At 36.8% G+C, this 24,178-nt stretch overlaps 1 protein-coding gene across 4 annotated transcripts in view; it reads left to right on the top strand.

Annotated features, from left to right (window-relative positions):
• Positions 1-24,178, top strand: part of PARG (poly(ADP-ribose) glycohydrolase) — a 184,458-nt gene that overhangs the window by 147,365 nt on the left and 12,915 nt on the right. For all 4 annotated transcript variants that reach the window (XM_023761300.1, XM_006097553.3, XM_023761301.1 and 1 more), the window contains 3 exons: positions 3,200-3,278; positions 9,010-9,118; positions 20,369-20,474. In XM_023761300.1, the coding sequence (XP_023617068.1) occupies positions 3,200-3,278; positions 9,010-9,118; positions 20,369-20,474 (294 nt within the window). The remainder of the gene's footprint in view (positions 1-3,199; positions 3,279-9,009; positions 9,119-20,368; positions 20,475-24,178) is intronic.

The raw sequence follows: 24,178 nt of genomic DNA on the forward strand, positions 1-24,178 counted from the left end.
TTTAACATACAGCTATACATATGAAATAATCTTTTGTCCATGTTTTAATTGAGTTTTTTATTGTTGAGTTTTAAAAGTGCTATCTATATACATATATACATACTGGTATGTATGTATATATGTATATACATGTCCTTTATCAGGTATATGTGGTTTCTTTTCATTATTGTAACAGTAACTTTTGAAGATCAGAAATTGTTTCTTCTTCTTTATTTTTCTTTTTTATATTTCAAAGTATTATCTTGCCCAGGGTTTTCAGCTTTTCATTTTTACTGTTGTTGTTTTTTTAATTCTTGAAAAGTCAAGTGATTATTGAGTTGACCATAAGAATTGGAATAATTTTATTTAGTTAAATAGTGGAACAATCTGACACCATTTCTCCTGATATATTCAGGTATGATGAATTAGAAATCTGTGTTATGGGTGTGGCAAGTTTGATTCATGTCTTCATCAGATTAATATTAATTATACTTTTCCTCTTCCCTTTCTTCTCAGGCCATTATATCCTAGTTTTACAAGGCTTTTTTGAAGTACCTTGCCTATTGATTGGAAAATTCTAGATTTAATTTTTTAAATATATTTTTATTGATTTCAGAGAGGAAGGGAGAGGGAGAAATAGAAACATCAATGTTGAGAGAGAATCATTGATCGGCTGCCTCCTGCATGCCCCCTACTGGAGATCAAGCTCACAACCGGGCATGTGCCCAGACTAGAAATCAAACCCGGGACCCTTCAGTCTGCAGGCCAATGCTCTATCCACTGAGACAAACCAGCTAGGGCCTAGATTTAATTATAATGACATTTGTTTTAGCAGGGAATGTCTTCTTATTTTAATTTTTGTTTTATTGCTTAAAGTATTACAAAGAGTATTACATATGTCCCTTTTTTTCCCCTGCCCCCTTGATAATCCCCGGCCTCCCCTACCCCCCAGTGTCTTGTGTCCATTGGTTATGCTTATATGCATGCATACAAGTCCTTCGGTTGATCTCTTACCCTCCCCACCACCGCCCCCCAACCCTCCCCGGCCTTCCCACTGTAGTTTGACTGTCTGTTCCATGCTGCTCTGCCTCTGTATCTATTTTTGTTCATCAGTTTATAATGGTCTTTATTATCCATAAATGAGTGAGATCATGTGGTATTTTTCCTTCATTGACTGGCTTATTTCACTTAGCATAATGCTCTCCAGTTCCATCCATGCTGTTGCAAATGGTAAGAATTCCTTCTTTTTTACAGCAGCATAGTATTCCATCGTGTAGATGTACCACAGTTTTCTAATCCATTCATCTGCTGATGGGCACTTAGGCTGTTTCCAGATCTTAGCTATGGTGAATTGTGCTGCTATGAACATAGGGGTGCATAGATCCTTTCTGATTGGTGTTTCTGTTTTCTTGGGATATATTCCTAGCAGTGGGATCACGGGGTCAAATAGGAGTTCCATTTTTTGTTTTTTGAGGAAACTCCATACTGTCTTCCATAGTGGCTGCACCAGTCTGCATTCCCACCAGCAGTGCACGAGTGTTCCTTTTTCTCCACATCCTCTCCAGCACTTGTCGTTTGTTGATTTGTTGATGATAGCCATTCTGACAGGTGTGAGATGGTACCTCATTGTTGTTTTGATTTGCATCTCTCAGATGATTAGTGACTTTGAGCATGTTTTCATATGTCTCTTGGCTTTCTGAATGTCCTCTTTTGAAAAGTGTCTATTTAGGTCCTTTGCCCATTTTTTTTATTGGATTGTTTATCTTCCTTTTGTTAAGTTTGTATGAGTTCCCTATAAATGTTGGAGATTAAACCCTTATCGGTAATAACATTGGCAAATAAGTTCTCCCATGCAGTGGGGTTTCTTGTTGTTTTGTTGATGGTTTCTTTTGCTGTGCAGAAGCTTTTTTATTTTGATGTAGTCCCATTTGTTTATTTTCTCTTTAGTTTCCAATGCCCTAGGAGCTGTATCAGTGAAGAAATTGCTTCGGCATATGTCTGAGATTTTGTTGCCTTTGGATTCCTCTAGTATTTTTATGGTTTCCCGTTGTACATTTTAATGATGTTGATTCTACCAATCCATGAACATGGTATGTTCTTCCATCTGTTTATGTCTTCCTCTATCTCTTTTTTCAACGTCCTGTAGTTTTCTGAATAGAGGTCTTTTACCTCTTTAGTTAAGTTTATTCTTAGGTATCTTAATTTTTTTGGTGTGATGGTAAATGGGATTGCTTTTTTAGTCTCTCTTTCTGTAAGTTCACTATTGGTGTATAGAAATGCCATAGATTTCTTGGCATTAATTTTGTATCCTGCTACATTGCCGAATTCATTTATTAAGTCTAATAGTTTTTTGATTGAGTCCTTAGGGTTTTTTATGTACAATATTATGTCATCTGCGAATAAGGACAGTTTTACTTCTTCTTTTCCAATTTGGATGCCTTTTATTTCTTCTTCTTGTCTAATCACAATGGCTAATACTTCCAGTACTATGTCGAACAGGAGTGGTGAGAGTGGGCATCCCTGTCTTGTTCCTGTTCTTAAGGGAAATGATTTTAGTTTTTGCCCATTGAGTATGATGTTGGCTGTGGGTTTGTCATATATGGCTTTTATTATGTTGAGGTATGATCCTTCTATTCCCACCTTGCTGAGAGTTTTTATCAAAAATGGGTGTTGGATTTTGTCAAATGCTTTTTCTGCATCAATTGATATGACTATGTGGTTTTTTTCTCTCAATTTGTTTATGTGATATATTACGTTTATTGATTTGCGGATATTGTACCATCCTTGCATCCCTGGGATAAATCCTACTTGGTCATGGTGTATGATCTTTCTGATGTACTGCTGGATCCAATTTGCTAGGATTTTGTTGTGGAAGCAGGGAATGTCTTTATGTAAAATTTCTTTTCTCAACAATACCAAGTATTATCAGATTACTGACATTCAAAACAGTGGACTTGTATAAAACACAGTCTTTATGCACTCCTCTTAAAAGAAGGAAATAAATTTGAAAACATGTTTTTTTTACTGTATTGGTTGAGACATTTAGTCACTGTATGATAAACATTGTAGCGATTTTTGGAGGCATTCTATTATTTCTTCATGAAAAATAATAAATCATTAAGACCAGTGATTTTTTATTGTTGGCTTTTTTTTTTTTTAGAAGGTGAAGCTTTTAAGAAAATATTTCTGAAAAATAGTATTGGAAGCTTCTTTTTTTCAGGTACTGAACAGTACAGTGAATACACAGGCTATGCTGAAACTTATCGCTGGGCCCGGAGCCATGAAGATGGGAATGAAAGGTGAGTTCATTTCTGACTTGATTATCGCATGGCCAGAAGCTAAAGAATGTGGCCTCGTATATTCTCTCTGCCATCTATTCTTATTTCAGAAATTTAACTTTCTTCTAAAATTCAGTATTGCAGCTTCATTAGTAGTTAAAACAGTATTACCATATATCAAAAAGAAATGAAAGCCAAAAGTCTAAATCAAGAACAGGACGAGCAGAGCTCTTTACAGTTTTTGCATCTTAGCTACCAATTGTAAGCAGTCAATGGAGGTTAACTTCCAAGGACAGACTTATTTAGAATTGGTTATAGTTATAGCTTAAAACCCTTAAACAGCATAAGTAGTTATCCTTACGTTTTCTGGGAGGCTAGGTAGGTGAAGGAATCTATGTTCAGACAATTTGCCTACTGCTACAAACAATTGACAGCAGAAATTACAGTGAACTTTGCTGCTGCTATCTTCTATTTTTTATTGAAATATATTTTTACATGATACTGCTTCCCCAATAAGTTGGTTTAACAGAGGTGAATTTTTATGCAACTGGAACCTGGATGCTTGTGTGTGTGTGTGTGTTCTAATGAAGAAGAGCCAGTGTGGGCTTAAATGCTCCAATCAAAAGGGTAGCTGAATGGATAAGAAAACAAGAACCATATATATATGCTGTATACAAGAGACTCACCTCAGAACAAAAGATACACACAGACTATAAGTAAAGGAATGGAAGAAGATATTTCATGCAAATGGAAAGGAAAGAAAAGCAGGGGTAGCAATACTTATATCTGACAAAATAGACTTTAAAACAGTATATAATAAGAGACAAAGAAGGACACTACATAATGATAAAGGGAGCAATCCAACAAGAGGATATAACCCTTGTAAACATTTATGCACTCAACATAGGAGCACCTAAATCTGTAAAGCAAACTAGATGGACATACATCATGGAAGAGATTAGCTGTAATACAGTCATAGTAAGGGATTTTAACACCCCATTGACATCAATGGATAGATCTTCCCAACAGAAAATCAACAAGGAAATGGTAGCCTTAAATGATACACTGGATCACAAGGATTTAATTGATATCTTCAGAGCATTTCACTCCAAAGCTGCAGAATATACATTTTTTTGAGTGCATATGGAACATTTCTAGGATAGACCACATGTTAGGACACAAAATAAGTCTCAATACATTTAGAAAATTAAAATCATATCAAGTATCTTCTTTGACCAGAATGGTTTTGAAACTAGAAATAAATCAAAAGAAAAAAAAACTGAAAAACACACAAAGATATTGACTCTAACTAGCATGTTACTAAACAATGAATGGGTTAACAGTGAGATCAAGGAAGAAATCAGAAGAAACCTTGACACAAATAAAAATGAGAACACAGCAACCCAAAATCTATGGGACACAGAAAAAGCAGTCCTAAGAGGGAAATTCATAGCACTACAGGCCTATCTCAAGAAATAAGAAAAATCACTAAATAAACATTCTAACTTTATACTTAGAAGAACTAGAAAAAGAGCAGCAAATAAAGCCCAAAGTGAATAGAAGAAAGAAAATAATGAAGAGCAGAGTAGAAATAAAATAGAATCTAAAATGAAATTCAAAAGATAAATAAAACCAACACCTGTTTTTTTGAAAAGATAAACAAGATTGACAAACCTTTAACCAGACTTATCAAGAAAAAAAGAGGATCAAAATAAATAAAATCAGAAATGAAAGAGAAGAAGTAACAACTGACACCAAAGAAATAGAAAGGATTATAATAAAATATTATAAACAACCATATGCCAACAAATTGGACAATCTGGGCAAAATGAGTAAATTCTTAGAAACATACAATCTTCCAAACGGAATCAGGAAGAATCAGAGAGTCTGAACAAAGACAAATTACAACTAGTGAAATTGAAACAGTAATAAAAAAAAACTCCCAACAAGCAGAAGTACTGGACCAGATGGCTTCACAGGTGAATTTTACCACACATTCAAAGAAGAATTAACACCTAGTCTTCTCAAACTATTCTAAAAAACTCAAGATGAGGGAAGACTTCCAAAGTCATTTTACAACACCAGCATTATCCTAATTCCAAAACCAGATAAAGGTGCCACAAAGAAAGAACATTGTAGGCCAATATGCCTGGTGAACATGGTAAAATCCTCAACAAAATACTAGCATACCGTATCCAGCAATACATTAAAAAGATCATACAGCATGATCAAGTGGGATTTATTCCAGGGATAAGGTTGTACAATATTCACAAATCAATAAATGGGATACACCATATACATAAAATGGATAAAAACCACATAATCATACCAATAGATACAGAAAAGGCATTTGATAAAACCTGGCACCAATTTATGTTAAAAACTCTCAGCAAAGGCAGAATAGAGGGAACATAATAACGGTCATATATGACAATCCCACAGCCAACATCATACTCAGTGGGTAAAAACTGTAAACATTTCCCTTAGGATTGCAAACATGACAAAGGATGTCTGCTTTTATCACTTTTATTCAACATGGTACTGAAAGTCCTAGCCGCAGCAGTCAGACAAGAAGAAGAAATAAAAGGCATTCAAATTGGAAAGGAAGAAGTAAAACTGCCATTATTTGCAGATGACATAATACTATATATAGAGAACCCTAAAGATTCCACACAAAAAACTACTAGAACTGATAAATGAATTCAGTGAAGTAGCAGGATACAAAATAAATACCAGAATTCAGTTGCATTTTTATACACCAACTAGAGGCCCGCTGCACGAAATTCATGCACTCGGAGGGCGGAGGGGCGGGGGTCACTCAGCCCGGCTTGCGAGAGAGCGTAGGCCAGGCCATGGGACCCCACCAGTGCATGATCGGGGCTGGGGAGGGATGCGGGAGCTTGGCCAGCCTGGGAAGGACCGCAGGAGGGCCCCAGGGCATGTCTGGCTCATCTCACTCAGTCCCTATCAGCTGGAACCCAGCAGCAAGCTAACCTACTGATCGGAGCGTCTGCCCCCTGTGATCAGTGCACATCATAGCAACTGATCGACTGTTTGACTGTCTGCCCCTTGGTGGTCAGTGCACGTCATAGTGAGCAGTTGAGTGGCCTTAGCATATCATTAGCATATTATGCTTTGATTGGTTGATTGGACGACTGGACACTTAGCATATTAGGCTTTTATTATATAGGATAATGAACTATCATAATGGGAAACTAAGAGAACAGTCCCATTTACAATTGCATCAAGAAAAGTAAAAAAACCTAGTAATAAGTTTAACCAATGCTGTAAAAGACCTGTACTTGGAAAATTATAAGACACTAATGAAAGATATTGATGAAGATAGATATAAGTAGAAGCATATACCATGTTCATTTGGATAGGCAGAATTAACATCATTAAAATGCCTGTACTACCAAAAGCAATCCATAGATTTCAGTGCAATTTCTAAGAAGATACCAATAGCATATTTCACAGAACTAGAACAAATATTCCAAAAATGTATATGGTAACATACAAGATCCCAAATAGCCACAGCAACCTTGTGACAGAAGAACAAAATTGGGCATATCAGGCTACCTGATACCAAACTATATTACAAGGCTATAGTAATCACAACAGTGTGTTACTGGCATAAAAACAGGCATATAGGTCAATGGAACAGAATAGAGAGGCTAGAAATGAGCCCACTTTATGGACAATTATGACACAGGAGGCAAAAACATACAATCAGATTAAGATAGTCTATTCAATAAATGGTGTTGGGGAAATTGGACAGATACATGTAAAAAAAATGAACCTAGACCACCTTTTTACATCATACATGAGAATAAACTCAAATGGATTAAAGACTTAAATGTTAGACTGAAAATCATAAAACTCCTAGAAGAAAACAGGGAGTAAAATCTTATACACTTCTCATAGCAATATTTTTTCTAATATATCTCCTTGGGCAAGGGAAACAAATGAAAAAATAAACAAATGAAACTACATCAAACTAAAAAGGTTTTGCACAGCAAAGGAAACCATCAACAAAATGAAAAGACAAACCACTGAATGGGAGAACATATTCCCCAATGATACATCTGATAAGGGATTAATATCCAACAACCCAACGCCAAAACAAACACCAAACAACCCAAATAAAAAATGAGCGAACGATCTGAATAGACACATCTCCAAAGAAGACATACAGATGGCCAATAGACATGAAAAGATGCTCAACACCACTAAACATCAGAGAAATGCAAATTAAAACCACAATGAGATATCACCCCACACCTGTCAGAATGGCCGTCATCAGTATATCAACAACCAAGTGCTGGCAAGGATGTGGGGAAAGGGATTGGTGGGAATGCAAATTGGAGCAGCCAGTGTGGAAAGCAGTATGGAGTTTCCTCCAAAAATTAAAAATGGAACTGCCTTTTGACCCAGAGATTCCACTTCGAGGTATATATCCTAAGAAACCTGAATCACTAGTTCAAAAGAATATATGCAACCTTATGTTTGTTGCAGCATTACAGTACCAAGATATGGAAGCATGCAAGTGTCAGTAGATGAGTGGATAAAAAGCTGTGGTACATTTATACAATGGAATACTACTGGGCCTTAAAAAAGAAGGAAAGCTTACCCTTTGTGAAAGCATAGATGGACCTGGAGAGTATTAATGCAAAGTGAAATAAGCCAGTCAGAGAAAGACAATTATCTCACTCATGTGGAATCTAATGAACAAAATAAACTAACAAACAAAATAGAAACAGACTCATAGATGGAGAACAAGCTGACAGCTGTCAGAAGAGAAGAGCATTGTGGGACTGGGTGAAAAAGGAGAAAGAATTAAGGGAAAAAAAAAAAGCCAAGTGGCAGAAATCACCAGCTACTGCCCCTGTGGTCATGGCCGCTGCAGCAGTGCAGATTTAGTCTTTGTCATCTCAGGCCAGCCCCTGGCATCTCCCTTTGTTTTGGTTAAACCATGTGGTTACAGTAGTTATCTGTGTGGATGCTTAACTTATGATAGTTATTTACAGACTAACATGAAGGTTTTTATTGCTATTCTTCAGAGTGGAACGTTGCTTGGCATATCAATATGTGCAAATTTATGAGATGAAATATTTGGAATTTTATGTTTTCAAAATCATCTCAGCGCTTCCTTCATATTTCCACAGGCAACGTGTTATTTGTGCTGCTTTGTGTTATTGTCTGCTTTGCTGTTTTTGTCTTTTTAAAAATATTTCCACAGTCAGCAATTGAGCACAGTAGGTAGACTGTTGTACTGAATCGTTACACATGTTGTAACACTTGACTTCTTGGGATTATTTCTTGGGTGATGTACGGTGATGTTACAGACCCAGTGACCTAGAGGAGATCTTTCAAAACAGAGGAGGAATGAGTTCTTGTCAAAATACAAATGCCATATCTTTAATATTAGAGGAAAACAAAGACCTAAGGTTTTTTTGTTTTCCCCCAAATCCTTTAACCCCTGAGACTCACTGTAAATGATGTACCCGTTTACAATATATCATATTTTTTGTCTCTCCATAATTTTTCATTTTGCTGTATAATGCCTGACAGTCCACAATGTGTACCGTGGAGTCTAAAATAAAATAGTGTTTTCTGCCTTCCTGTTTTTCTGAGATCTATGACATGGGTTTGTTTTTAATATTTTAACCCTGCCAGTGTCTTAGGAAACCTGAGGGTTTTACTTTGTGAGTGCTTTTCGCTGTCCCTCATCTTTCCCTCCTGTCCTGCCCAGGGACGACTGGCAGCGGCGCAGCACTGAAATTGTCGCCATCGATGCCCTTCACTTCAGACGCTACCTCGACCAGTTTGTGCCTGAGAAAATCAGACGTGAGCTTAACAAGGCCAGCAACCTTATTTCTTAGTTCATCTGGCAGCTGTCATCTATTTACTGTCATTTTATTAATGCTGAAATTAATGCTTTCTGGTAATTCTTGCAGTGTCAGTATGTCTGCCCATAGCTCTCCTGATTTAATGGATCTGTCAGCTTGTACAAGATGTACTTTCCATTTCGTAATTGTTTGATTACTGATGCCAGATAAACTGTTGCTTGACATGAAGCCCCACACGTGCATTTATCTCACCAAGTACTGGTAGCTGCTTTGGAACATTATTGCAAAACTATAGAGATGTGAATGAACCCTTAAAATTTTTTAGACCTACCCAATGACGTTTTTCTCCACAAGGTATACTTTCAGAATTAAAACAGGTAAACCATAAAAGTCCAGTTAAAATTGTTCTATTGTGCATAAGATTCCTGTGAATTATTTACTGATTTTGGCAATTAGACATATTTATTGTGGAATCTATGATTTTCTATGATGCTTAGTGCTGTCTACTATAATCATTTTCTTTTTAATTGTATTACAGAAATATAAAAATGAGCCATTCCTCTTGTTAGTTTACCTTTTCACCACTGTTAACCATAATAAATATACTATCATATAGGGTTGCTGATACTATTCTCTAGATTTAGGGTCTTACCAAAACAGTTGGCTTTTTCTTTAGTTCCTCAACCTACTCTCACAGCTAAGAACACTGGCCCAATTCTGAAAACCATGGTTTAACTCCTACGGTAGGATTTAGTATGAGATTGTTTATGAAGATTATGAGGTTTGTGGTTCTGCATGGTTACAGATGTGCCATTTCCTGCACCAACTTCCGAGAATGAGAGCAGGCTGGGTGTGTCTCTGCAGGGGTTGGAGTGCTTTGGATTGGCATGTCGGCATTCAGTGTGTCATCTTCACATCTTCCTGGGTCTCCCCACAGGAATGGTCCGTCCTTGTGGTGGTCTTCTTATCCCAGCTGAACCACCTTGCCTTTCAGATTATTAGTAAAATAAACAACCAAATAATCTTAACAACTTAGTAGCCATTGTAAATGTAATTATTACATTTATTATTTTATATCCTAATCTACATGAGAATCTAACTTATTGTTGCACATGTTTTCTTATATATAATTTATTAGGTTGTTTTAATGTTTAACATTCTCAAAGGAATCTCATAAAAAGTTTGAAGATTAAATGCACTGTTTCCCAAAGTTGAATTTATATAGATATTGTTTGTTTACCTTTTTTAAAAATTATTTATTTATTTATTTATTTATTTTATTGATTTCAGAGAGGAAGGGAGAGGGAGAGAGAGATAGAAACATCAATGATGAGAACGAATCATTGATTGGCTGCCTTCTGCATGCCCCCCACTGGGGATTGAGCCCGCAACCCAGGCATGTGCCCTTGACCAGAATCGAACCCGGGACCCTTCAGTTCACAGGCCGACGCTCTATCCACTGAGCCAAACCGGCTAGGGCTGTTTACCTTTTTTAAAAAGTAATTTCACTATCCAGAAAGACTGTTTTTTGTTATATTAGCAGCTATACTTTCTCTTACCTGACTCTGAAAGTCAGAATTTGCCTGAAGGATATCTTTTATTAACTATGTTTTAAAATGTAAGCCTGTTTTGCTGTTCTAAACTCTTGCCTTGTAGCAGTTGTTTCCAAGACATAATATTTTTAGTATATCAATAGGATAAGAAAATTTATATTTAGATTTTCATTTTATATTTAGATGTACCTTATTAAACATGTATATGTGAATTTTTCACATGTTCATTGATACTAGAAGTCATTTATATAAGCAGTAGAGAGTGTGGAGAGAAATATATAAAAAGGAAATGTATTTAAGCACAATCATGTATTAATTAACACAGATTTAAATGTTCAGTTTTTAATGGATAAAGTCCATATTTTCACATTCCTTATGAAGGAGGTAAATAATTAACTTTTAGAAATTATCAACAAATATGATCTTTTTTTTTTTCAAACCTCACCAGAGGACATACTAAGAGAGAGAAAGAGGGAAGGAGAGGGAGAGAGAGAAAGATAGAGGGAGAGAGAGAAAGAGAGAGAGAGAGGTGTGAGAAACATAAATCAGCTGAAAGAAGGGTATCTGCTAGAAAAACTGCATTATCATCTCCCCATTACATTTCTATTCTAGAGTTACATATATAATTGATTTTGAGAGGGGGGGAAGGGAGAGGAAGAGGGATAGAAACATCAATGCAAGAGCATAACATTGATCTGCTGCTTCCTGCACACCCCCGACCAGGGATCAAACCCATAACCCAGGCATTTGCCCTGACTGGGAATTGAACCAGCAACCTTTCGGTGCACAGGATGATACTGCAACCAACCGAGCCACTCTGGCCGGACAACAAATATTATCTTTTAAAAGATAACCCTGAGCATACATAACTCTTTTTTTAATTTCCCATGGCCAATTGATGTTCTATAAATTTACTTATATAGCACTAACCTTCAGTTTACCCATCCTCAAAAACACCAGAAATTTTTAAAATGTGAAGCCTTGGTATATGTGAATAAGTTGTTAGTTGTGTTACCAACATAGAAAAACATTTTATAGAGGCCTTATGAGATAAACTTCATACCAAAAGAAAAGAGTGCCTAGCACACTGCCTTGCTTAAGGGAACTTCTCAAAAATATTTGTTAAATGAGTTAGTCAATGATTAATTAAACTTCTTATATATTATTAATACAGTTTTTAAAGATAAATGTTTAGATATAAATAAATTATCTCAAATCACTCAAAATGTTACAGATTTATGGATATTTCTTAAATATAAATGCTAAATAAAGTAACTAAAGCCCAGTAAATCCCAGTGTCAATGGAAGTGTGACACAGATGAAACTATAAGAAGCAGATGGGTTGGTTTTTAATGTATAGTGTTGCAGTTCTCTATTTGTTTTCAACCTGCCATTACTTATGTCAGTATGCAGGTCAGCCTAATTTATGTTTCATAAAAGCTTAAGCCAAATGCATGTAGAAACTTTAAAAAAATTATACAAGTAACAGTAGTAAAATTGATCATTAATGTTAAATGATTGCATATGTGCTAGGCATTCTACTTCACACTTAAAAAGCTATGTCTGATTTAATCCTAACCTCACAGTGTAGACACTGTTCTTATCTCCAATTTAGAGACAGTGAACTGAGCCTCAGGAAGTTGACTAACATGCCCCAGGCCAAAGAGATAGGCAGTAAAGAAGCCAGGTTGCCCTTCCTTCAAAGGACTTTCTTTTTTTCTTTTTATCACTTTCAGCGGTTCTTAACCTGTGGGTCGCAACCCCTTTGGCAGTCGAACAACCCTTTCACAGGGATCGCCTAAGACCATCCTGCATATCAGATATTTACATTACGATTCATAACAGTAGCAAAATTACAGTTATGAAGTAGCAACGAAAATAATTTTATGGTTGGGTCACAACATGAGGAACTGTTTTAAAGGGCCAGAAGGTTGAGAACCACTGGCTTAAATGTTCATTTTCTCACAGTTCTGGAGGCTAGAAGTCTAACATCAAAGCATCCATAGGTTTGGTTTCTCCTGAGGCCTTTCTCCTTGGCTTGCTGTGGCAACCTTTTCACTGTCCTTCTTCTATGCAAGCATGCCCCTGGTGTCCCTATGTGTGTCCAGATTTCCGTATCTTAGTTTTTGTTTATTTGTTTGTTAATCCTCACCTGAGGATATTTTTCCCCCCTCTATTTATAGAGAGTGGAAGGGAGGGGGAGAGACAGAGAAAATTGATGTGAGAGAGACACATTGATTGCTTGCCTCCCGGCCTCCCAGGCCTAGGCCTCCCAGTGGGGCCTGAATCGAGCCACAACCCAGGTACGTGCCCTTGACCAGAACTGAACCCAGTACCCTTCAGTCCCAGGCCGACACTCTATGCCAGGGGTCCTCAAACTACGGCCCGCGGGCCACATGCAAATACAAATATTGTATTTGTTCCCGTTTTGTTTTTTTACTTCAAAATAAGATATGTGCAGTGTGCATAGGAATTTGTTCAAATTTTTTTTTTTAAACTATAGTCCGGCCCTCCAACAGTCTGAGGGACAGTGAACTGGCCCCCTATTTAAAAAGTTTGAGGACCCCTGCTCTATGCACTGCTATTCACTGAGCCAAACTTTTTCTATCCCCACCCCCACATTCCTGAGACTCCAATTACCTGTATTCTTGAATGCCTAATGTTGTCCCACTGCTCATTCATCATTCATTTATCACAGTATATTTATATTTATGATTTTTTTCTTCTGTTTTATTTTGGGTGTTTCTATTGCTATGTCTTCAAGTTCATGATTTTTTTCTTCTGCAATGCCTGTCTACTGCTAATCCTGTCTACTATATTTTTCACTTCAGAAATTATAATTTTCATCTTTAGAAGTTTTAATTGGATCATTGTTTTTATCTTCTGTGTCTCTATTTATTTTTTTAATCCTCACCCAATAATATGTTTTTATTGATTTTTAGAGAGAGGAAGAGGGAAAGGGGGAAACAGAGAGGCAGAAACATTGATCAATTGCCTCCCATACACACCCCCAAACCCACAACCCAGGTATGTGCCCTAACCAGGAATCAAACCCGTGACCCTTCTGTGCATGGGACGACACTCCAGCCAATTGAGCCACACCAACCAGGGCCCATGTCTCTATTTATTTATTTATTTTTTATTTTTAAATATTTTTTATTGATTTTTTACAGAGAGGAAGGGAGAGGGATAGAGAGTTAGAAACATCGATGAGAGAGAAACATCGATCAGCTGCCTCCTGCACATCTCCTACTGGGGATGTGCCCGCAACCCAGGTACATGCCCTTGACCGGAATCGAACCTGGGACCTTTCAGTCCGCAGGCTGACGCTCTATCCACTGAGCCAAACCGGTTTCGGCCCATGTCTCTATTTAATATGCTCAGTCTTTAAACTAGCTTTTAACTTATGAAATAGCTACAACTATTACAATGTCCTTGTCTACTAATTTTGTCATCTGTGTCATTTCTAGGCCTATTTCTAGTGACTGGTTGTTCTCCTTAATATGCATTGTATTCTGTGCTTTGTATACCTGATAATTTATGATCGGATGCCAAATGTTGTAAATTTTGCATTTCTTGCTGGAATTTTTTAAAATGTTCTTTAATTTTGAGCTTTGTTTTAGAAATAAGTGACTTGGACAACTTAATCCTTCGGAGGCTTGCTTTTATGCTTTGTTAGGTAAATCCTTTAGACCAGGGCTAATTTGACGCCATTATTGAGGCACTGTTTCTACTTTAGCGAGTGGAAACACAAGGTATATATGGCCCTGTATAACAGGGACTGTTCTGTCTACTGCTTTGTAGTGATCCTTTTCTGGCCTCGGGTTAATTTAGTCACTAATCATGAACTGATTAGCACTCAGCTAAAGAATCTAAGGCCTAAAGTCCAATACAACTTACTGTGATGATGGTATTGTGACTAGTGAGCATTTGAAATGTGGTTAGGGCAACTGATAAAATAAAATTTTACCTTAATTACTTTTTAAAAATCTAACTCCTCACACATAAAGATTACTATAACTAAATCTGTCTTTCCAGACTTTTTTACCTGTTTCAATCTTAAATCATTAAGAATATTTCCTGCCCTGGCCAGTTTGGCTCAGTGGATAGGCTGCGAACTGAAGGGTCCCGGGTTCGATTCTGGTCAAGGGCACATGCTTGAGTTGTGGGCTCAATCCCCAGTAGGGGGTGTGCAGGAGACAGCTGATCAATGATTCTCTTTCATCATTGATGTTTCTATCTCTCTCTCCCTCTCCCTTCCTCTCTGAAGTCAATAAATATATGTATTTTTTTAAAAAAAGAGTATATCCTGCACTTGTTAAAATATGATCTACAAGCATGTGCACCTGGCTTACCTCTTCTTTTTTAGTCATAATCCTATACTGTAAGCAAGCTTCCAGTGAATACCTTTCTCAGTATCCCTTTCTGTTTGATACTCTTTTTAAAGAAAATTTGAGGATTCCTCCTTGCTTCCCCTGACAATTTAATTTTATTAAATTCCCATGAGACAAGGAAATACCACAAACGTAAAGTTAGCCCATCACCACATGGGCTAACATTGTGAGAAAGCACTTAGGGCCTGGCACGCGGGAAATCATTTAATAAATGTGTGGCTTTTTATTTACTACTATTTTCATAAACATTTGCCCTTTTAGCAAAGAATCAGTTTTCTGATTCTTTCATTGACAAATAAGAAAGCAGTAAGTGGTTTTGTTAAATGTTACTAATAACTTAATTAGAAAACTAATCCAAATAACTTTGGGCTTTCTAAATTAAAGCATTTCATAACTTATTAGGTACACTTAGCTATTAAAAGAGAGTTAATAATAAATTTCAGTAGATGCAACAGGAAGTTTTCCAGAAGCTGACAGCACAACTTGGAGAGGGTATTAAATGTTTTACATCTCATTGTGTTTTGTCAACTTGGGTTTAAAGCAGAAGTCTATATTAAATCACTTTAGAGATGACTTGCACAATTCTACTTTTTTTTTTTTTTTTTTTTTTTTGCATGCCAGAGAGAAAGTAGGAATGAATAGAAAAACTCTATTTTTCTAAATGAAGCAACAAACATAAGACCAGTTTTCACCATCAGAATTCAGGGTGGATCTTTGAACTCTAGAGGCCTATCTGCTACTTGGGGCATTGCCACCAGATAATAATTGAAGGGCAATCCCACAAAGTGCTTGATCACTTCTGGAAACAGTCTGCTTCATCTAGGCTCCACTCGTGTTATTGGACGACATGTGGCCTGTAAGTAGAGTTGGTTTTTAAAAGGAAAAGTCAGTCTCCTTTTAGCTAACTGATGCTGTGAAGCAGTGTTTAATCCCCTGAGAGATCAGCTGGGTGACAGTCTAGAGGAGAGTTATTTTTGTGATTGGGAAGATTTACGACTCCAGCTTGCAAAAGTGGCAAATAGCTCAGCAAGGGAAGAGAGAAATCATCTGTGAAAAGCTGCATTTAGCCATGGTTAGACTCATTCAGGTAAGATTAAGTAATGAATGTATTTTGTGGAGGCTTCGGGGTCAGAAATTTAACAAAGTGAAGAGACCACCCCAGCAGGAAATCACTACCATTTAACTTTTTTAAAATTGATTCATTTATTGATTTTTTTTATTGCTTATCACCAAATTTAGAAGGGGCTTGTTATTAAACCAGAGCTTGATTAACAAAACCAATCAATACTTGCTGCTGATATGTCTAGGAAGTTCAACATCTGATCATTTATAATCTTTTCTTGAAATGTGTCACTACTTTTCAGAAATATTAGTTCAAGTGAGTTTTCCCCTAAGTTTCTCAATATATAGAATCAGAATAACCAAACAGATACCTATTCTAATCTTCTGTTTTACACATAAGAAAGAAAACTACAGTCTGCATAATTCTTTCATTTTATATTGCTTTTTTTGTTGTTCTTAATCCACACCCAAGGATATTTTTTTTCCATTGATTTTTTTTTTAGAGAGAGAGTGAAAGGGAGGGAAGGAGGTGGGGGGAAGGGGCAGAGAGAGAGAGGGAGAAAGGGAAGGAGGTGGGGGGGAAGAGAGAGAGAGAGATGTGAGAGAGATAGATGTGAGAGTGATACACTGATTGGTTGCCTCCCGTATGCACCCTGACCAGGCCAAGGATTGAACCTGAAACCAGGTACCTGCCCTTTACCGGGAATTGAACCAAAGACCCTTCTGATGCTTGGGGCGACTCTCTAACCACTGAGCACACTAGCAAGGGCTTATATTGCATTTTTTAAAAAGCAAAATCAATTTATTAATCTTACAGTTATTTTATTTTATTTATTTTTTAAATATATATTTTATTGACTTTTTACAGAGAGGAAGGGAGAGGGATAGAGAGTTAGAAACATCGATGAGAGAGAAACATCGATCAGCTGCCTCCTGCACACCCCCTACTGGGGATGTACCCGCAACCAAGGTACATGCCCTTGACCAGAATCGAATCTGGGACCCTTTTCAGTCCGCAGGCTGACGCTCTATCACTAAGCCAAACCAGTTAGGGCAATCTTACAGTTATTTTAAAGATAAAAAATCATCTAAATAATTGTTTTCATTTGTATAGGTCTTTCTACATGAATATTTAGCTTCATATATATCTGTTCAAAAAGTACCTATAATTTTGTATTTTACCTATTTATTTTAGCCCTATATTATAGATATTTTTCATACTTTCTAATAATCTTCATAATATGTTTAATAGGCATAAAATCTGTGGGATTGATATACTGTGACTTAACTACTGTTTTGAACAATTAGGTGGTACCAAGTTTTTCTCTATTGTACATATACATACTATAGTAATAAACAACTTTACACAGTTGCTATTTAATAAAGTAGCAAAAGAAGTTTATAAAATTGATTAACTGAATCTAAGGATAGTTTTAAGACTATTAATTAATATTATTTTATTATCTTCCAAAAGATTCTCTTAAGTATAATTGGTATACAGTATTATATTAGTTGTAATACTTTCAGGTGTATAATATAGTGATTCAACATTTTTATATCTTACAGTGTGATCACCCCATTAAATTTAGTAATCATCTGTCACTGCAAACTTAACACATATGTTCCCATGATTCTTAAGGGATTTTTTATGTTATGTTTGTTGTTTTTTCTTTCCTTTTTAATTTTTTTGTTGTATTTGTTTTTAAGAAATCACAGTATTCTAAAACCTCAGAAAATCAGTATCAGTACCAACTATATTACTTTAAGTTAAATAATTATTATTCCTAATTAAATTATTAATCTAGCAAGTAAAATAATATGTTTATAGTATAGTGAAAGACATAGTTTAATTATATCTACTTGAGCCTGCTAAAATTAATGTTGCAGACTGAGTTTTTACAAAAGTGTGTGTGTGCATAGGAATTTGTTCATAGTTCTTTTTTTAAACTATAATCCGGCCCTCCAACGGTCTGAGGGACAGTGAACTGGCCGCCTGTTTAAAAAGTTTGAAGACCCCTGTTTTAAGGTCTCTATCCTTACCCAATGGTTGTTTCTTACTGAAGTAGCTCAATTACTCCTGTGAAAGGAAAGAACTCCCTGACAGTGACGCTGCCCTGGTTCTAGCGTTTGAGGGACCCTGTCCTCGCTGGAGAAGGAGCATGGTTGTCCCTCTTCAGGGACGTTAGAGGGGCTTGCTGCTTCTCTCCTCTTTCTGACCTTGGAAATGTTTGGCTCTAACAGAATAAAAGAATTTTGTAATTAATTATTACAAACAGTTATTTTTATATCTAATTATCATGTAATTGTTTTATATCATTTAATTTCTGATTATCTTTTTAAAGTTTTATTTGATAAAAACACCAAATGCAGGTTAATTTCAGTCATATAGTTTGTTTTAGTTGTGGCTGTTTTTTAGGATAGGATTTTTTTTGGTAAAATTGGTTAATACTTTATATTAGATTTTGCTTCTAATCTAAATATTTAAAATTCTGTTGTTAGGCTTTTGTTTCAGGAAGCTATTTTTGTTCCTTAAAGAAAAGTTAGCTTAGATATGTAGAGATAGCAGTGAGAAGAGACTAAAGCCAGTCTGACATATAGAACAGAAATGGCATGAACATGGAAGCTAAGAGGTCTCCCTCTTCAGCGAGGCATGGTAGGAGAACTTGACAGGCAACCAAACTTACATCTACTCTGACAGAGTGTGCTCCCTTTCTTGTTGGCATAAAGGGAGGGAGAGAATATCTTTCAAGAATCTGCTAAAAAAAAAAAAAATCGAGTTTTTTGATATGTTTTACCTGAAAGGGATTTTCAGAAGCTCCATGCATCTAATTTTACAGGTCATTTGTGAGTTCTGGTGTAAGCTCTGCACCGCATCATTGAATAATGGTGTGGTGGCAGCTTATAATTAGTATCTGTCAGGATTTACAGCCTAGGAGGGGTGGAAGGAACTGCCTTGTTAATCCATCCAGACAGTGGGTAAAATTTTTATACCTTTGTGGAAATTTCACAGAACAATTGACTGTAAATCTGTGTGTGGATTTCATAGAGCATCTTTCTTTATACTTGGCTTTTCTCTGGGAACATCTGTCACAGGTCATTTTTATTTTATTTATGATTATGCATAAGCTATATTTTTGGCTTTGATTCTTACTTGAGAAAACCCAGGAAGATTTGCTTTGCTATTGTACTCAACCTCTTAATAGAGTTTGATAGTTTTAGAAAACTAAGAACCCTTAGGAAGCAGGGAGACCAACCAGGCTGATAGGAAAAAAAATGGACATCAGAAACTCTGGGACCTTAAACTGCAGTCTTCTCATACAAAATGAACTGTTCATGTAATTAATACTTAGTCAGCATCCTTGGGATATGTTGTTCTTTTCTCAGGTTACTGAGAAATACATTTTAAAATATTCTCGTTTAAAACAGCTTGAAACTAGAGAATCTTGGAGCTGGAATGGTTCTTAGGATTATTTTGTAACCAGGTGTAGGAATCCCTTTTATAATATAGCTGCTTTCTCATTGTTAAGCATTTTAGTGGCAGGAGGCACATTAAAAAGCTATTCACAGTTATTAATCTAGTTCCAATAATTCAGAGAGAGTGCTAAGAAAACATAATAGTAATTGCTCTTTACCTTAATGAAAAAATGGTGATCAAAAGCCTTCAAATAAAGCAGTGTTTCACGTGCCTTTCCTATCTTTAGTTAGTTCCTGGTAGTGTGTCATTGTGATGCTACCAGCTCTTGAAATGTCGCTGATATTTTCATTTCTATGTCTTTGAATTGAAAAAAGAAACTGAGGCCCATGTTGGGTTAAGGCAGGGGTGGGGAACCTATTTTTCTGCCGAGGGCCATTTGGATATTTATAACATCATTCTCAGGCCATACAAAATTATCAACTTAAAAATTAGCCTGCTCTGTTTGGTCAAACATTTAATTAACTCACCCCTCATGCCATGGAGGGCCGAGCACATGGTGTCGCAGGGCTGGTAAGGCCCGCAGGTTGGACGTTCCTCACCCCTGGCTTTAGGGCTTTGATTTGCCCAGCATCAAAGCAAATAAGTATTAGAATTAATCATTTCTTACTCTCTTTCTTGTATAATCCCACAACTTTTTGTTTTTCCCTTTATTTTGTCCCCTAAGGAAAAATAGAGAGATAACATAAGCTTGCTAATGGATACTGCTCCAGTCCATCTAGTTAGAAAGACTGCTAGTGTCCAGTCACTCATGTGCTTTGATACTTGTTTAATCCTGCAGGCTTACTGTGGATTTCTCCGTCCTGGGATTTCTTCAGAGAATCTTTCTGCAGTGGCCACGGGAAACTGGGGCTGCGGTGCCTTTGGGGGCGATGCAAGATTAAAAGGTGAGTGGACACATTATAAGAAGGATAATAGCATTCTGACTAGGGAGAAAAGTTAGTCCTTCAAACTGATTTTCTATCATAATAAAAGACCACAAAGATCTAAGAGAAGAGAAAAAGAATACTTGACACTATCCCCTTTTTTCTTATTGTGTTTAAAGGAATCTTATTTTTATTTACTGTTTCCCTTCAGAGGTTACTTATTTCTCTGATCTACCATGTTCTTTCACGGAAGTGATTTTTGTGTGTGTTCAGAGCTGTTTTGTTGACTCAGTCATTCATTTACCAAACTTATGGGGCATTTGCTGTGCTCTTGGCCCAGCAAGATTGGGCATCACCCAGACAGACAGGAAGGTAGATACTGAGGTTTCTGGCCTCAAAACCATGCTCAAGACCAGGCACTGGCTGGCTCTGAGAATATAAAGGTGGGTAATATGTGGTTCCTGCTTTGGAATTCACAGTTTAGCATATGAGAGAGGCATAGGCAAATGCAGCACACAGTGATAAGTGCTTTACTAGGGGTGCACAGTGTATGGGAATAATGCTTGGGAGAGCTGCATGAATGGCAGAGATAAGGAGGCATTTGGGTACCCAAGAAAGATAAACAATTCCTGAATTTTATTGTTTGTGTATAAAAATCACAAAACGTGATCAACAAAGCTTTTGGCCATTTACCAGATTATGATATGTCCTCTACTCTCAAAAGTATCAGTTATAGAAAATAGTATTATATCATTACTTAGGATGGTTACTGGTCTTGTCAACTCAACTGGTCTGACACCAAAACCAACTGGGTGTGCTGCAATGCAGTCCTGACACTAAATACCTGGAGTTAGTGCAGACCTCACAGGATAAGGGCGAAGTCCTCCACAGGACCACCCCTACTTCAGACTGTAGCCAAATGTCTGAGGTGGGGGTGGGTGTCCTCCAGGCCACACACAATTCTGACCAATTGGCTCTGAGAGGTGTCCACGATTCCCCTCGTGTAACAATTCACTAGAGTGACTCACAGAGCCAGGAGGGCACTAGTACAACTTTATTAGAAAGGGTACATGATGGTGAGATCTGGGAGAGAACACAGCTCCCATGCCCGCTTCCTGTGGTGTCAGGGCACTCTCCCAGCACATCAAGGTGTTTGCCAACCAGCAAGCTCCACAGACCTTTGGTGTCCAAAGTTTTTATTGAGGCTTCCTCCATGGGCATCATTGATTGGAACATTGGCCACATCATTTTCAACCCTCTGTTTACTCCCTGAAGTTCAAAGGCTGAAAGTCCCAATGCTGAAGCTATCTCGGGGCCAATAGGAGTCACCTAACAAAGATACTGTCACTCAGGAAATTCCCAGGGCTTCTGAAGCTTCTGCTACGAACCCAGGACCAAGACCAGACAGAGTCTTTGTTCTACTACATTTATCAAGTTAACAAGAAAACAAAGCAAACACTAAATGGCCAGCTGGCCTTGATGGCCAAAGGAGAGAGAGACAAAATCCATCTTGTTGGGAGTAAAAGAGTTGAGCTGTCATAAATGAATCTCTTATTTTTATAAAAAATAACACATTTATGCCCTAGCTGGTTTGGCTCAGTGGATAGAGTGTCAGCCTGTTGACTGGAGGGTCCCGGGTTTGATTCCAGTCAAGGGCACATGCCAGGGTTGTGGGCTGCATCTGCAATAGGGGGCATGCAGGAGGCAGCCAATCAATGATTCTCTCTTCATCATTGATGTTTCTATCTCTCTCTCCCTCTCCCTTCCTCTCTGATATCAATAAAAATATACTTTAAAAAAAACACACTTATTATTATATTTTAAATTCAGAAAATTATCCTGATGTTTGTGAAAATCACCAGGGTTTACTGTTAACATTTTGGTGACCACCCTTTCAGATATTTCTATGTAATAATCTATGTAACCATTTGACATTAATAAGACCACATCATATAGTCTATGCTCTAAACTGCCTCATTTTTAAAACATTACAGTCTCATGGATGGCTTTCAACACCAACAAATGTAGACCTGCTGTTGACATTTTTTATAGCTAAATGCTTGTCTGTTGTATGTACCTATATGCCTTAATTTATTTCATCAATTCTCCATTGTACACAGTTGATTTATTTTCTTTATCTTATATGAAAAGCAATACTGCAGTATATACATATAATTGTTTTATTATGGTTAATTCCTAGAAGTAAGATTAATGACTCAAAAGATGTTTGTATTTTTATACTTATTGCAAATTTCCTTCTGAATTACTTTGTCTTCCTTTGCACAGGCATGCTCACAAAGATGAGATTGTCAATCGTTTTAATTTCTCTGAAATTCAACCTATTTCATGTGTTTATTGGCCATTTTTATTTATTTTGTGAATTGCTTTTTCATGTCTTCTGCCCATTTAGCTTGTAAGGAGTTATTTTGATTTTTCATTTGCTCTTTCTATATTAAGAAATATTAATTATTTGACTGTCATATGTTGCAGGTATTTTTCTTAGTTTTTTTCCACTTATTTTCAGCCTGTTGGGTTGTTGTCATATGAAGTTAATTTGTACATGTTTGCAGTTTTGTGATGTATTTAGAAAAATCTTCTCTATTTTTTTATTCTAAAGACTTTTGCCCACATTTTCTTCAACTCAAAAATTTCATGTTATTTTCAGTGTTTTGAAGTCTATAGAAAACAATTTCTGGGTTTTATTTTATGAAATTCTTTATCATCCTGAATTTGAGGAAACCTGTTTTTCACTCTGGACTTATTGATCTTATGACAGACACTTTTTTCTGTTTTTCTTTGAAGTGAAATGAATGAGTGCATTTGTATCATCAATCCAGAAGCCACGTCTGCCATAAGCCTTGGTCGTTTGTGCTGGACCATTTAGGAAGCTTTATAAATGTGTTTCTTCCATTTCTTTCTTTATGGCATAAAGCTTTTCAGACTGCAGATTGCTTCTGCTGGTGACTATCAAGTATAGTATTTAAAGATTTTTATTATGTAATTCATTTTCTCAATTATCGAGATTTAAAACTTTGGAGTGACTTTTTAAAAAATATATTTTTATTGATTTCAGAGAAGAAGGGAGAGAGAGATAGAAACATCAATGATGAGAGAGAATCACTGATTGCTTGCCTCCTACACACCTCCTATTGGGGATCGAGCCTGCAACCCAGGCATGTGCCCTTGTCTGGAATCGAACCTAGGACCCTTCTGTCCGCAAGCCGATGCTCTATCCACTGAGCCAAACCAGCTAGGGCTGGAGCGATTTTTTGATCATTCCCTCCCCTTTATTTGCTTGAATAATCATTAAAAAAATTAGAAGTAATCATAGTGTCCTTCAGTGAGGGATTATTTACTAAAACTAATTTTGAAAAGAAAGAAATTATGGTACATCTATGTAATGAAATATGCAGCCATTATTATCTATTGCTGAAATATAACTGATGACATGGAAGGATTCTTTTGGAATCTGCCAAATTGGGGGGAAATGTACTGTATATGTAATATAAATCACTTTTTAAATTAAACTATGAGCATCAAGTATGATACACAAATTTGAGATTCTCTATGTTTATCTGTATGTAAAGATTAACTTAATTAGCCCTAAACAGTTTGGCTCAGTGGATAGAGCGTTGGCCTGCGGACTGAAAGGTCCCAGGTTCGATTCCGGTCAAGGGCACGTACCTTGGTTGCGGGTACATCCCCAGTGGGAGGTGTGCAGGAGG

The sequence above is a fragment of the Myotis lucifugus genome, unplaced genomic scaffold (assembly GCF_000147115.1).
Source record: "Myotis lucifugus unplaced genomic scaffold, Myoluc2.0 scaffold_206, whole genome shotgun sequence".
NCBI classification, from domain to species: Eukaryota; Metazoa; Chordata; class Mammalia; order Chiroptera; family Vespertilionidae; genus Myotis; species Myotis lucifugus.